The 16,665-nt window shown below is 37.1% G+C and overlaps 3 protein-coding genes across 3 annotated transcripts in view; 2 read left to right on the top strand and 1 right to left on the bottom strand.

Annotated features, from left to right (window-relative positions):
* Window positions 1-424, bottom strand: part of LOC145780580 (protein unc-80 homolog) — a 45,007-nt gene extending 44,583 nt beyond the window's left edge. The window contains exon 1 of the mRNA XM_082592206.1: window positions 345-424. Coding sequence (XP_082448332.1) covers window positions 345-424 — 80 coding nt within the window. The remainder of the gene's footprint in view (window positions 1-344) is intronic.
* A 7,789-nt stretch (window positions 425-8,213) lies between these two features.
* On the top strand, window positions 8,214-9,775 carry LOC145781250 (zinc finger CCHC-type and RNA-binding motif-containing protein 1-like). Its single transcript, XM_082593027.1, has one exon. It carries the CDS (start codon window positions 8,237-8,239, stop codon window positions 8,867-8,869), a length of 633 nt encoding a protein of 210 aa, XP_082449153.1. The 5' UTR covers window positions 8,214-8,236; the 3' UTR covers window positions 8,870-9,775.
* A 2,926-nt stretch (window positions 9,776-12,701) lies between these two features.
* LOC145781049 (DNA ligase 3-like) lies at window positions 12,702-16,436 on the top strand. The gene has a single exon (XM_082592771.1). It carries the CDS (start codon window positions 12,731-12,733, stop codon window positions 15,296-15,298), a length of 2,568 nt encoding a protein of 855 aa, XP_082448897.1. The 5' UTR covers window positions 12,702-12,730; the 3' UTR covers window positions 15,299-16,436.
* Window positions 16,437-16,665: the final 229 nt, after the last annotated feature.

Below are 16,665 nucleotides of genomic sequence, written 5' to 3'. Positions count from 1 at the left end.
ATCTAATTTATAATGTAAAATAAAGCAAATGATAAAGGTTTGCTTATTGCGTCCCAATGGTCATGCAAAAAATATGTTCAACCACGTTCAACTTCTTAGCAATTAAACTTATGTCTGCATGTTGATTACCTACAAAAACATGCGTGAGCACTGATCAATACAAATTTATGTAAAGCAACAGGCATTATTGATTCAGGGTTTGATTACGGAAAATCGATGAATCAATTGTAGATTTTCTTGATTGCTTTCAAATTTTAATCCACCCTGCAATTCTGTGGCTTTTACAAACACGTTGTTTCGATTGGAGGTGGTGGTGATTACGAAAGCCTTTATATTGATCTTACTCAGTCTGACGCCAGAGGAAGGACTGTATTGGGAGCGGAATTTCATTCTTGCGCTTTTCCGAGTTTTTTGCTTCCTTCATTTCGTTGTATCGTTTTCACTGAACAACAAATGACTTTTTAAATTCGTGATAATGTATTCGATAATTTTTAATGTATTCCCTGATTAACAATTATTAGCTGCATTTTTACAGGGAGGCGATTGCCCCCCTTGCTTATACCACTAAGTAGAAGAATCTTGAAAGTTCTACTTAGTGGTATAAGCATCTCAAAAGTTTAAAAAATCAGTTACAACTCATGCAGTCAGTTTTTTAACGCAAAAATGTTTCAGTGGAAAAAAGATTGAAATATGCAGCTGAGGTGAATTGCAAAGAAGTTCCTCGCATGACATGAATTAAGTCACCGACATATGCTATCTTGCAAAATATAAAAACGCCTTCAATAACAACTCCTTATAACAAAACAAACTATAGTCTACACGTAAACCTACCCTATTATCTTTTTGAAAACTGTCTTGACTCTTTGAAAATACGTTGTGTCCTTCAAATACTCACTTAAAAACTCTTCATAGAATCCCAGTGGAATGTCTGTGCGTTTTTGCTGCAAGCTACTAGCCTATTATTTTGAGCTTTCCAATAAAAATTGAACTTGTAACCTACAGAGTTTCTTCGAGAGCTTTTTGAAAGTTAAACTCTGTTTACTTCTTTGAACAAAAAATATTCATAAAAAGTTACCATCTAACTTGCAAATCCCATAGCAGCTTCCAATACAAAATTTCTTTACAAGAAGCATGACTTTCACAACCACAGCAAAAGCGTCAAATTATAATCAATTCGCAAACTGTTCCTTTTCCGCATGAGGCGAAACAAAATTGAAAAAAATGAGCCATGGTTACAAGCCTAATGAGCTAAAAAATTATCCTTGCGCAAGAAAAAGCAATGAAACCGCAACGTCATGTTCTAACACCTGTCGTGTCCCAACAACACGTCTGCAGACGCTACATCAATGTAAAAATCGACTAATTTGCCACTTGTTTTTTTTAACATTGTGCTTGCTGAGCCGACAAACTTATGAAACTTTTATTGAATCAACGTCGCATGTTGCTAAAAAAATGAACCATGTTCACCACAGCTAATGTTGTCATTGAAGATGGAACACAACATGGACGCAAATCACTCAAGAGGCTGAGAGATGTGCAGTTGTGCACTCGCTTGGTGTGTGTTTCACATTATTTATGCTTTTCAATTTTACAGCACTTGCTTGAGTACTCGCAGTGAAAAGCTAATGAAACACACAAAGCAGCGTCACCAACACGAGATAAGATAACCTGCTGTTATCTTAAAATAAAATAAAATATTATAAATAGGAAGATTTGGTTGAACATTCAATGTCAGACTGTGTTTGGTTTGTATTTAGTAGCCGAATGTAATCTACGGTAGTTCAAATAAAATTGTTTTATAAATTTTTCGAAACAAAATTTTGTTTAGCAGCACAAAATTCGAAATCCATTTACTTTCGTCTTGTTTTAGCCTTGGAATGGAAACAAAACAAATAATAATTTCAGAATGCAAAATGCGCTGTACAATTTAAAATAACTTACGTTTTCTTACGCAATGTCTGAAGATATAAGCAACTAACTTTTAAGATGCAACCAACAGATGTTCGAACCAAAAACAGATACTGGGCAACAAAACTTAATTTTAAAATAGTTTTGTGCTTTGGTTTCCTTTCGACCGTATAAACTTCGTCTCAAACACCAACATCAGGAACAAAATCTGGTTCTTGCCGGAGACCGTATGCAGCTGATCATAACACAAGTATTCCTTTCTCTAGCAAGTTTTATACAATCTTTTCCTAATTTCGTTCCCAACCTCTGGAAAATTGCACAAGAAATCAATAGATAAATTTTTGTCGCGTTGATTCTAAATTAAATTCACTTAGATTTGGTTGAATGACGTCTTTTGAGAATTCAATACTAATTGAATCAATTGAGCGCATTCAGCGCAAGGTCCGTAGCATGCTGTAGATTTAAAATTTTGTCTGCGACTGCTGATGTCGATTCGACGTAGTTTCAATTTTATATTTATCAAAAAAACATTTTATCTACCTTGCTGGAAAGATTGACTGACCCAGCTGTGTAAGGAGTAGGCTACAGCTCACTATGGCTGCTGCCTATATAGTCGACATATTGCAGCTAACAACAATATATGGACTATACAAGTCAGTAGTCGGCAAACTTTTCCTTCCTTTACCCATCGCCATCACGTACATTGTTAGGGATGCCGTTACCCTGAAGTTGTACTAAAGTTTACAAGTGCTTACATCAGTAAGGCTCTAAAACCTGGGCCCATGAACCATGAGGAGGCGTGGGCGATTGGGAGGATCGCCCCATTTAAAGCACAGAAAAGACGGTGCTTTTGCAAGGTCAAATTTATTTGGATCTACATATCATTGTAAATAACCCTCCTCCTCCCTAAAACTACTTGCTGGATTCGCTCTAGCCATGAGCCACTAGAAGGTCAACAGCATGATTCTTTGAGGGTCACAGAAAGTATGTTACAAACGCAAAAAATTAACTATTACAGCGAACTGCGCTTAATCGGCCCAAGTTTATTTGGACCACTCGCTTATATTTGAACTACCGTTTCTTGCTGGACCCGAATCTAATTCGATTTTCTGCACAATTTTTCCCGTTTAAACGGACCACCCTCCCATCAAAAGTATTGATTGTTTGCAGCATGTGGCCTATATAAACACCTCATAGAGCACCAACGCAGCCTAGAATGTACAAAAAACAATAGAGGGTGTTGGACTGTTGGTAGAATGCACAAATAATGATAGAGGTGTATTAAACAGCCAGTCTATGTTAGGATTTAAAACTTGTATCGAAATTTTCACACATTGATTCAGCATTTAACGTCGTCGAATCTCGAAATGTTGTATTGAAAAGGTATTTGAGCCTTTTCTCTTGTAATCTAGATGCATTACACCTTTGCTGGATGAAAATCGATTGACTGCTTTCACCGCATTGTAATATACAAAAGGTTATATTCAACTGTTTCCAGCGAACCGTAAAAACGTTTCAAAAATTAAATCCCAAATTCGATCCAATACATCAGCAAATACTTTTGCTCATAGGGCGAAATGATATCTATGGAAAAAACGACTTTACCCAGCAAACCTGGCGCCTTTCGAAGATAATCGCTGTTATCTAAGTTAGCCTGAAAAGGTTTTGGAAACATGTAGACCTACCGGCAATATCGACCAAACGTTAATGGGAATTACTATACTCTGACTCTGACCTCCAACAAAATCTACAAAACAAATCAAACAACCACCACTAACGAATACGACATTAACCAAATCCTGGCCGCCTTTCTAAAGCCAAACTGACTGTAGAGCAGTCAGGTAGCGCAGCCTATGATAGGCAGTCGTTAAACCACTCGGCGTGCGGCACTCAGCAAGTAGACTACATTTCAGCAATTGTCCAAGTCAGTACATAAGATTTTCACCTAGCATCTGGCTTGATAAACTGAATTTACTGACTTGTGACATGCCAAGTTTCGGCTTGCTCAGTTGTTAGCCTACTAGTTTAGTTTCATCCTTTGCCAACTTCAGCCACTTGCTGAAATGTTGCTAGCTCAGTTGTCACTTGCACAATTCCCAACTGCTGACTTGTAGGCAGGGCCGGATTAAGGGTACTGTCGGTCTAAGGCTGTTTACTGGAGAAGGGCCTATTTTTTCAATCCAAGCTACAAAAAGTAATAAAAATACATAGGCCTACATGAAAAATTGAAATTATTTACTGCAAAATAACATAAACATAACAGAAAAATGGCTAATGATGGCCCTTAATTGGTTTTGGAAACAAACACAATTTTATTCTCAAATTTGAAGCAGATGGAAAAGATTTTGGAAAGAAATAGATAGTAGGTACCTATGGTAATACTTTACCTGACACTCTAAACCAGGAAGTTTTTCCACTGCGACCCCCTCAGAGCAATCAATGTAGTCTCGCGCCTCTCTATAAAATATTCTTCTTCTTCACCCATTCAGTCGTTTACGACTCTCGGTCACTCTATATGTCATCTTTCTCCACATCTCTCGATCCCACGCAGCCTCCTTCAATTCATGCACTCCCATACCACTGTCATTTACGATTGTATCAAGCCATCTTGTTTTCGGGCGCCCCCTTCCTCTTCCTCCGCTGACCAAACCAAGCAAGCATGATGTCTTTTTCCGTTGATTTGCTTCTCATTATGTGGCCAAAATATGAAAGTTAATATAAAAATATTCAACAATAGTATATTTAATTCAAAATTTAACCAAATTTGATTCATGGCTAGATCCAGTTATTTTTAGTTTTGTTGTTGCAACGTAAACTTCCGAAAGGAAAAACGTTTTTTTGCGATGTTATCACGGCGTGTAGCCTATTACATTTCCTGCGATTGTTGTTTCCATTTTCTCTCAAGCTAAGCTAGGATAGGCTAATTGGAGAAAAAATAATGAGAATAATCTACGTTTTCGCACTTTCACCGGTTGAATTTATTGCAATCTTTTATGGATTTATTTACAGTAAATCAATTTTGGTGAGATGGTTGGTGCTGCATATTTTTAACTACCGTATTAAGTTTGTCAATGCGTGCACCTGTTGCTCAAAGAACTTTCAAACAAAATAGCCAACACTAATTTTTTTCAATGCCTTTGAAAACGATACGGCGAGAAATCTATATTTTGCATAGGATTCTACATAATTTCGCTTTTTTACCATGACGTTGTTACTGTTTAGCTAACTTCAGTCTGCACAAAACAACGTACGAGAACTTGGTGAAAAATATCGAATGCTTTCCAATAGTTGAAGCCTCTGCAACGTCTGAAAGCTTAAACGATATAACAATCTCAAGTAGAGAAATGAGCGATTGCGAAAAAAAACACAGTTTTTAATTTTTTATGGCAAAAAAGAATTGAAAACAATTAATACACTGGAATTTCAAGCGCTTCGCGAACCTCCGAAAAACGGCTCGCGACACCCAGGTTGAAAAGCCCTGCTCTAAACTTAATTTCGGTAAAAGTGGCTCCTACGTGGTTTTGGAAATGGGCTCTTCATGTGTATTGACTCAACTCAGTCATTCGTTTTTAAGCAAAAACTGTACTGTACTGGATCTGTATCACTATCAGTCTTACAAAAATTGAGGGCCGAATTTTTCCAGGGCCTAAGGCTATAGCCTTATTAACCTAATAGTTAATCCGGCCCTGCTTGTAGGAGTTTTTAACACTAAGGCTTTCTGTAAAGTTGATAGCAGACTGCCTGTATCACCTTGCTGAAGGTCTGATAGGCTTAATGGTAGGCTAATAACGTCATAGAAAAGCAAAATGTGCCTTACGCTAATAGGTCATTTCCTAAACTTTAAAAATTTATGGGCGTAGCAAACAACATGGTGAATTTTGCTAAACACAGCCTACCTGAGTTTAAACTTGCTATAAATGCAATGACACTTGGCACTTGGCCTACTCAACGATTTGTAGCGATTATTATCATTCAATACGGGAGCGCGTAATCAGCTTGCACCATTTTGACAGCTTTTCGGCGAGACGAAGATAGTAGAAACTGTTTCCATCAATATTAGGTCAAGCCAGATCCAGGAGGGACGCGAAGTAAGCTAATACCTGAGGAGAGATAATTCCCCACTAGCCTAATTCTGAAAGCTATTTTTAAAGTTGTCGATATTTAACCTAAGTGTTCATATTGTAGACACATATGTTGTAATTGTCGTGCAACATTTTTCTTCTTATGCACCACTGCGTAACGTTGACCGAACGCTTTGGAAGACACATAGCAAAAGCCCTCGCATGTTTATGTTGGCCTTAGTGAAATAGTCTACAACGCAATGAATCTCCTTCGCTCATAATTAATTTCGTCGGTCAATCAAGCAAAGAAACAGTATCAATACAAAACAAAAACATAAAGTGAATGAAAAATGTTGCTTTTTCTGGACCTCTGCTCTATTTGGCATTAACAAGCTGAACTGAAATAGCTGTTCTTACTTTATCTACTAGGCCTACTCCGTAGGCTATCTTCCCCGCATGTGTAGGCCTAAGCCGTTCTCTTCGGCAGACCCAAGCCTGGCGGTAGACGAACCCCCATTGCAAAAGGGCGGTTCGTACCCGTCTCTCTGTGGTCCGTCCCAATTTTTCAAGTTTTCGGGACGCGGCCTCATCAATCGGAATTTTGGCCACCGCAATTCTGTCCTCACAAGCACCACATCTCCCCAGCCCTGGCCCCGCGTCCTTGGCTGGTGGGCCAAACGCTTTCGGGCGCAAAGTTGCCTGTCCCCTCACGCCACCGCTACGCCTCGCATATGCGGGCGTAGCAGTCCGGTTATTGAAGGTCTTCACGATCGGGCTCATTTTATTTTATTTCGTCGGTGGTTATTCACGCTTTATCGCTACTGATGCAAATAAAAGTTCAAACGAGTGGTGCGATACTAATGAGCCCAGCCTCATGGGCGAAACACGTGTCTATCGCTGAATTCATGCTACACTCGACTACCAAGAAACACGAGACAAAATAATTTCCAGTGGGAAAATTTTAAGGTTCCGTTTTCTTTTGCATTTTCGTTGCTTTAGAGATCTCTTAGATTAGTGTGCAACTTGCTTTGCATTTTGCTGTCTCAATTAGTAACATAATTCACAGTACGAGGAGAAGCTTCCCACAATCAATGTAATGATCTCAAGAAAAAGAGCTCTACATCTATAGCCTACTATAGCGACGTTTGTACAAGCTATGCTAACATGCAGGAATGCAGCTTCAATTTTGACTAGAGTTAGTGGAAGAAATTGCTAGTATAAATTGATAGTTTGATTAAGAGTTAATAAATATATTTTTTGTGGATATTTAACGTGATTTTGAGCTACTTTTGTGTTATTGCGGCAATACAATAATAATGGATTAGATTTTGGCATTATTTTGTTCTTGAAATCCGCAAAGCGTCTGGCAATACTGGTAACAGTAAAAGATTTGTCGATTTTTTTATGTAAAAAATACTAAAATTAGAGGGAGAACTCTTAATAAAGTAGCACCATAACAATCTAGAATCTAGATTCCACAACAGGCAGTTAGCAGCGACTAGGTTATTAAGAGAAATAAAGGAGTTTTGCAGTATGTAATTTGAGATTCAGTGATCACACTTTGACAATTTATATTCTCAAAATTATCATTTCAAAGAAATAAGTAAATTTAGCTCAAAGTTCAAAATTACATCCGAATCCAGTTTGCATGCTGGCAAGGTCTATGTATAATATAGATCTCTCTGGTTGGTGAGCTTGGTTTTGAATCTTCATCCTCGGACTGAAAAAGCCTCTGATAGGTTATTTATGGTAGTTTTGCATACTTGTAAAGAGTGTTGACTCAGGGCCGGTTACTGAGATTGGCAGAGGAAAGTTTTCGATTGTTGAAATGCTGTTGTAGGGGAATTATTCCATCCACTGGGTGCCGCTGAATGGAGAGCAGTCCTAAAATGGGTTGCTGAAGCGAACACCCCAAGATTCAAACCAGCACCGCATAATTTTCAGTCCGGCAATTAACCACTGAGTTAACAGGGCAGACAACATTTACTTTTGAATGGAGAATGTTAACCAAAAAAGATGAGTTTAAATTTTGAAAGTGTTAGTTACGGTAAGTACAGTCAGAAGTGTCTATGAAATGGAGTTGTGGGTTTGGGCTAGGTTACAAGAACTTTAAACTTTGTAAAAATAATATATCCTACAGCTAAAACTATTTACTATTCATCTAACACATGTAGCCTTCAACCAAGTTATTACTGTGATAAATTATAATTAAATTTAATTTTCAGGATGTTTTAATATGTGGAATACTGCAATAGGCTTACAACAATATGAGTGGTGGACTTGCTCCCAGTAAGAGTACAGTTTATGTTTCAAATCTTCCTTATAACTTGACAAATAATGATTTGCATAAAATCTTTGAGAAGATGGGAAGAGTCATCAAAGTAACAATTGTTCGAGATAAGGAAACCAGAGAGAGCAAAGGTTTAGCCTTTGTATTATTCCTGAAGAAAGAAGATGCTTTTAAAGCTGTCCAAATAATTGATGGAAAAAACATTCTTGGTCGCAAGTTAAAATGTAGCATTGCAAAAGACAATGGTCGTGCAAAAGATTTCATAAAACGAAAGGAATACAAAGATAAATCACGGTGTTTTGAATGCGGCGAGTTTGGTCATTTAAGTTATATATGTCCTAAAAATGAATTAGGAAATCGTGAACCACCTAAAAAAAAGTCAAAAAAACTTAAAAATAAAGTAAATTCTAAAAAAACATTTTTACCTAAGAAAAATCAACGTGTTGAATCGGATTATGAAGAGGATGCAGGTGACGATACCTACATGGAGAGTCTCAGTGCTGTGATAGCTGAAGAGGCTAAAACTTCAAAACCCTTATCAGAATGTTCAAAGAAAAGACAATACAAACAAGATAGTTATTTCAGTGATGAAGAAGATTTAGTAGACTAGATCTCTGAAACTCAGAATCAACATTGCTGATTTTATCATCTCTTTTTTATTAATTTGAGATTTCAAAATTGTATTATTGCTGTTAGTTTTTTGTCGCTTTATCTCGCCAACATATCATAAATAAAGAACATTTAAATTATGGAAAATAAGTCAATTAGAATAATTTACTTTTTGACGGTTGGCAACTTTACAAAACTGTTACATCTTCAGCTAGTGACAAAGGAGTGGATAAACTTTTTTCACACTTTAGCAGCATGTTATAAATCTCAAATTATGAACTGCTGAAATTCAAAGTGAGTCTGATAACTGTTTATTAGTATCTTGATGTCTACCAGAATAAAAGTAATGTTGCAGTTTCAGTGGCATACGGTGACCATTTTTTTGGGTGTTCACTGTTCACATTTTTCAAAAAATTTCATGCTTGATTTACACAGTGACTGTTTGTAGGCTATAATATCACATCTGTTTATTTAACACCCAAAAAAGGTCACCGTGCAGTTTAGACTAAAAAGCGTATTCAAGAATGTGTGGGGATATATAAAGAGGACCCGATGTTTCTTTATAAAAGCGTCTGGAGAAGCTAGTTATTTTGTAATTTGATTTGCTTTTTAATTTTGTCTCTGAATAATGTTTTTTGTTATGAAATGTCTGCAAATGCAACTGACAATTAGTCTTAAATTTTTGGGAATATACTTCACATTCTGCATTGTTTTTGTTTTTTTGTCACATGCAAGCACTTTTAGTCAATAGATAGCACCGTCAAGCGCCTACAACGTAATGACAGAGCGATGGTAAGATGGACCTGCCTAGTCAAGCCTGAAGACAACATCCAGTTTGACACTCTTCTATCAAAGCTCAAATTAAAAGACATCAGTGAAGTCCTCCAATTAGGCAGACTGAGATGGCTTGGTCACGTTGAACGCAGCTCAAGCTGGATCTCACAGGTCAAATGTGTCAACATCGCAGCACAGCAGGGTCAAGGTAGACCAAAACTTTCTTGGGAAGAACTTGTAAAACGTGACCTTGTAGCCCTGAACATGGACTCTGCCAACCCAATAAATCACGAGGTGTGGAGGGGAAGACTTCGTTCTCGACAGACAGACAGGCCACACCCTCGACATTAATTCATGGCCTGTATAATCAAAATTGGTTGATGGTGAAATAACACATACTGGACAAATATTGATGATAGCAAGAATAGATGAGAATAATTTGACAAAGCAGTTTGGAAGAAGGTAGTGACAAGAAAAAATGAAAAAAGGAAGGCTAAAAAAACGTGGGATGACACCATGAAAGATGACATGAACAAAAGAAACCTGAAAATTGAAGATGCCAAGTTGCCAACAATAGAGATGGAGGAGTTCCTGCAGACAACTGGTTGACCCTAATGTTTCGGAATAAGGACCAGACTTCTTTGAAGCAAAATGGAGAATGACGATAGAAAAATACGCCTATCCACAAGATGAATTGTTGGTCAGTATATTTCCTGATTTTGTAATTACTCTGTTTAAACATCCTTGAGCCTGAAATTGATATACATCACTTCAGGTTGTGTACTGTAGTTCATACAGACACTTGCAGTTGTGACGTATGAACTGCCATTCCTGGGTTTTTCCTAAAATTTCAGTGCCATAGTTATTCAAATGCAGGCCGGATGGAAAGCAGATTTGGGCATGGTATAAAAAGTTTGAACAAGAAGGTTACTTGTGCAGAGTAAAAGGATCTGGCCCTTTTCTTCCAAATCATTGCGCAAATGCACGCTGCACAATGCACAGTCTTATTTGACTGTATTCTAGCACAGGGCTTCTCAAACTATGGGTCGCGACCCCAAATGGGGTCGCGTAATGAAATTTTGGGGTCGTAATGAAATTCTAGTGCCGGTGGGTTGTAGTCTTGCCATGATGTCAATTGACCGCAACCGTCGGTGCGAACTGTCGAACGATAAAATATAATCAATCGCAACAATTGATGCATTGTTACGCTATCATTGCTGTAATGTGCGGACCAAAAGTAACCTTACCGCTCGCATTATGATTTCAGAGTAGCTTATCAACTAGTTTCTGAAGGAATGTAGACTAAAGTTTAAAGCAGTTACAAGATTAATTGACTATGGATCAGTAGTTAGGTTCCGTAGATTCATGCGGTAACAATTGCAAGCACAAAGAAAACAATTGATAAGTCAGAAAGAAAAAGAAAATATAATGATCAAAATGATCCGTTTTAATGTCATTAACGTGGATGTCCCCATAATGCAACAAAACTTTAATTGCAACAAAACTGTTGGTGTTTTATTTAAATCCAAGATGTTGAAACTTGACTTTAATCCGATCATATATTTAAATGAAAAACGTATCTGCTTTGAGACCTAGTGAAATATTTAGGAGTAATAATTAACGACTTGCTATCCGATGATGAAGACACGAAACGGCAATTACGGTCGTTGTATTGTGCTGGAAACATGTTAAAAGCAAGGTTTTCCAAATGTTCGATTGCTGTTAAAAATGTGTTGTTTCGTTCCTATTGTATGCCTTTTTATGCCTGTCAACTATGGTGCAACTATCTTTCATCCAGTAATAATCGCTTACGTGTTGGATACAATAATTGTTGCAGAATGTTGTTTAATCTGCAGAGACGACGCAGCATCACCTCTGCATTCGTTGATAACAATACCACAACTTTTCAAGCTCTCATTCGTAAAAAATTATACCAGTTTGTAACACGATGTAACTTGTTTTCCAATCAATAAATTTATGAAATAATGCCAACAGACTGTTACTATCAATCTTTGTATGTGGTACAATGCAACTCAGCTCTTCGGAGTTGAGTATCTGCTTTGTTTCTACATTTTATGTTTGAATGTAAAATGGACCATGTTGAGTCTGATGTAAATAAATAAATACATAAATGGGGTCGCATAGAAATATATTTTTCAAAATGGGGTCGCAGAACAAAAAAGTTTGAGAAGCCCTGTTCTAGCATACTCCAGTACACAAAATGCTTTTTCTACGCAATTGTATGGCATTTCTACATCTAAAAAGAAAAATGCCTGAAAAATAAAAGATAAAATTTTATGTTGTATCTGTACAGTGTACACACTGTTAAAATTTGAGATCGTATAAACGATAATTGGCAAAGTTACTTACAAGACTGTACAGTGTACAATGATCAAACGTCAAATTTTTTGAAACACCCTGTATAGTATGACAAGACCAACCTTATTCAACCTGAAGGTCTATTAATCAATTTATTTTCAAGTATATTATATCTCAAACAGGCAAAAACAGCTTTTCTTTAATATAAATATCTTAAGATTGTGTTCTCTTCACAAGACCTTTATTTGCTTTGTATTTTTTTCACTCTTCTCTTATATTGGTTGGTGATACAATCTTCTTTTGAAGGTTTCTTTGTGCTTTTTGTAACTTACAGATGTGATGCAAAACGGCTGCACACCACGCTTTCAGGCCTAAACTTGATGTTTTATTACAATTATGAGTAGGCTATACACAGAGTGCATCATAAACATATTAAATTTTGCATAAATGTAACTGGTTTATAATGTTATGTAACGTCAATATAGTTATGACATTGTTACTATTTGGTCTGAACCACCACATGTTATAATCAGAACCAATTCATTGTTTTCTCATATCTTTTAGCAATATTCTATACACTGTATTTTTTTCAAAATGTTTTATTTTTGTTTCTTTTCATTAGATGTTTACAAACAACGAAACCCTGAGAACATAGAAGATGCCTACACTATTTGTCACTTTTGCATTATGTCTAACAGTCACTAGGATGTGATCACACATTAAAGTTTTCTACCATAAAATAATAGTTGTGCGGTATTAATTCACCATCATGGCTGATACAAAATTTGCTTGTGATTATGGAAAAAGAAAGTCAAACTGCAAAAGATGCAAAAAGCCTTTAGAAAAAGGAGACCCGAGAATTGCTAAAATTGTACCAAATTTTTTTGATGATGGTCAGGGTGTCATGAAGCAATATCATCACATCAGCTGCATATTTGAGATGTTTTCTCGAGCACGAGCCAGCACCAAAAAAATTGAGGATGTCAGCGATCTTGAAGGTTTTCGTGACATGAATGATGAAGATAAACAAGAAATTAAAAATCAAATCGCGAGTCTGAACAAAACTCAAGACACTAAAAAAAGTGTCAAGAACACGACTCCGAAGAAAAAGCTTCCAGATAAACCTGTGAAAGCAACCATTGAAGTTAAAAAATCTCCTTCAAAAGTATGTGAGCCTTCTACATCTAAGAATACTGCAACCACAAGTATGCCTATCACTAACCCAACAAGCAAGGACAATCTTTTTCGTGAGTTTCGTCGTTTGTGTGGTAAAATTGCTGAAGAAGCAAGTTATAACGAAAAGACAAATATTCTCAAACAGTTTCTCAAATATGGTTCTTCAGGAAATGGGTTTACCGGTGACATCTACGTTTTACTGAAATTGCTTCTACCTGGTTCTATCAAGAGAACATACAATCTTCAAAGCAAACAGCTGGTCAAGTTATTTAGTCAGATTTTTGGTCAGGATGTGGATGACATGGTCGAAGATCTTGAACAAGGTGATGTCTCTGAGACTGTGTATAAATTTTTTGAGTCCAGTGATGATTGCCCACCTCTGAAAAAAAGTAGTCTCACCATTCAACAAGTAGATGCTTTTCTTGAAAACCTTTCCACTTTAACAAAAGAAGATGACCAGATGAACTTACTGGAGAAAATTGCAAAAAAGTGTACTGGCAATGATTTGAAAACGATAATTCGCCTCATAAAATCTGATTTAAAAATAGTAGCCGGTGCCAAGCATATACTAGATGCACTGGATCCAAATGCACATGAAGCATTTAAGGCTTCTCGAGATCTTCAAGACGTGATTAATCGGGTGCAAGAAAACCAAAAAAGTGGTACATCTAAAAGCTTAGAAATCCGTGCAACATTAATGACACCAGTTGCCCCAATGTTGGCAGAAGCATGCAAGTCAGTTGAGCAGGCAATGAAAAAATGCCCCAACGGAATGTATTCTGAAATAAAGTATGATGGTGAAAGAGTGCAGCTGCACATGAAAGATGGACAGTTCTTTTTTTACAGTAGAAGTCTTAAACCAGTTCAATCACATAAAATTGCTCACTTTGAAAAGTTTATTCCACAAGCTTTTCCCAAAGGAGACAGCATGATATTGGACAGCGAGGTGCTTCTCATTGATACTAATACAGGAAACCCACTTCCATTCGGCACACTTGGGGTTCACAAGAAATCGAAATTTGAAGACGCTAATGTATGCTTATTTATCTTCGATATTCTTCATTTTAACGGTAAAAACTTGATGAAAGTGCCAATCAATAAACGAAGAAAAATTTTGGAAGAAAACATCGAAGAAATTCCGAATCGTGTGTTGCTGTCCGAATTGCAATTTGTTAATGAGCCCAACGACCTCAAGCAAATGATTGTCAAGGTGATAAAAGAAGGTTTGGAAGGATTAGTATTGAAGGACATTGGTGGCGTCTATGAACCAGGCAAACGGCATTGGTTGAAAGTGAAGAAAGATTATTTGCTTCAAGGCCAAATGGCAGACACAGCTGATCTTGTTGTCCTTGGAGCTTATTATGGCACGGGCAATAAAGGCGGATTGATGTCAGTGTTTCTAATGGGCGTTTATGATGAGAAATCGAAAAAATGGTGCACTGTTACAAAAGTCGGAAATGGCCACGATGACAAAACCCTGGACCGGATCAACAAAGACTTGAAAACGGTCAAAATAAGCAAAGATTGGAAGAAAGTTCCGCAATGGCTGAATGTAAACCGAAATTATGTTCCTGATCTTGTTGTAGAAGATCCAAAAGCGGCACCTGTATGGGAAATAACTGGAACTGAGTTTTCGAAATCAGAATCTCATACAGCTAATGGCATCTCCATCAGGTTTCCAAGAGTAACAAAGATCAGGGATGACAAGACTTGGAAAACAGCAACATCGCTCACCAGACTCGGGTTTCTTTTTGAAAAATCGAAGGAAGAGTCTGATGTTTCGTTGTTATTGGGAGTCAAGCCTGATCAAACTTCTGCTTCCAGTTCACCAAAGAAGAGACCTTCGCCACTCAAAGGATCAGGTGATTCTACTCCTTCAAAAGTGCAGAAAGGAGGTAATTTTTCCGAATCTTCAGCAGACTTCTTGCATGATGTATTTGCTGGCGTTAAAATACATGTGCCTGCCGATGCAAAGAACAGCAAGCTGCTGAAACGTTACATTGTTTCTTATAACGGTGACATTGTTGAGGATTATGAGCTGGATAATGCCACACATTTGGTTAAAACTGATAGTTTGGTAAGGGATGATGTCCCTAGCACTGTCCGATTGGTTTCTGCAGATCATGTATGGGATTGCATTAAAAAGAAAAAAATGTTGTGATTTGCAAAATTATGTTTTACCTCATTTTTGTTCAAGCATTGGTGACGGCTTCCATTTTATAAAAAAAATTGGACTATAAAGCTCCTAAAGTCTCGTTGAATTTTGTATGGATAGTCAAGTAGTGGGTATAGTTGAATATTTTTTTAAGCATTTGTTTAAACAATTTGTGTTTGTATTACTTGAATTATCACATTCTAAGTTATAATTTTGTTTCTTGTCATTATTAGTTTATGCAGAATTTTCACTGCGCCATGTGTCCAATTTTTTGTACTCCGAAGAAAAGCAAGTCATAATAAGGCTAATAACGAACTTGTATGTGTAGTTGTGTACCGTATTTATTAGAAAGTTACTGTCTTAGCATTTATATCAGTTGAAAATCAGGAACTTGCATCGTTGGTGTCTCCTTTTTTGTGTCTATGATCACTAATCACGCTCTCTTTTGCTTTTTAGCATTAGTTCTTCAAAATTGATTGTTCAAATACCGTATGAGTTGTTTGGTAGGGGAGGCAGAACCGTCATACGTGGGCTGAATGGCGTCGTTACTTCATACTTAACATCCCTAATTGTGAGCAGAGGCAGCAGGAACTACCTGGCTGTAACAGCGGCTTAGAACAATTAACAATGAAATTGTATGTTCATTGCTCAACTAAAAGAGTTATATATCCGTGTTCAAGGTTCAACTCCGTCGTTGATTGCGTTCTGTAATTATTTTTAAACTGTGATTATGAATTTAGTATTGCGGTTGCTCAATGTGAGGTATAATGTTTAACAAATCGTCGATTCGAGTGGTTTACAATGTATTTAGTAAAAGAATTGGTTTCCCCACCAACATTTTTAGTTAGGCCTGGTTAGTTTTATGAAAGTGACGTTTTGTTTACGATGCTATCTGTGGGATCGCCACAATTGCATGAAACCATGCCTACTTTCATGAGGTTATTTTCAGCTCAAACCTAACTACCTTTCTTATTATCCATCTATGTTTTACGCATTTTTTCTGATGTGAGCATACATACGTTTGTTGTGAAAGCATGTTAAGGCTTCAATCGGCAACGGTGGTATCTTGATGTGCAAGTTAGTATTTCCGATTGAATTTACGCGTAGAAACGTTGGATTTGCATTAAAAAAACTAATTTCCCTCGCGCTGTTGCATCCTTTGTGTAGTTAAAAAGCAATGGTGTTCGTAATGGAAAACGTTAAGTGGCAGTTGTCACCCAGTTGCTTTCGTATGAGACAGATTGTTTAAATTTCAAGCCTGCTCAGTGTGGCTTTGTCCCACATATGCACTTTATGCAGCACTGGACTTTCAACAGTGACATGACCACCATTTGTTCCCCCGCGCCGCATTCAAACTATTGTGCGTTTACATA

This window comes from Aplidium turbinatum, chromosome 12 (genome assembly GCF_918807975.1).
Source record: "Aplidium turbinatum chromosome 12, kaAplTurb1.1, whole genome shotgun sequence".
In the NCBI taxonomy this organism is placed as follows: domain Eukaryota; kingdom Metazoa; phylum Chordata; class Ascidiacea; order Aplousobranchia; family Polyclinidae; genus Aplidium; species Aplidium turbinatum.
This window is presented reverse-complemented; position numbering and strand designations above follow the sequence as displayed.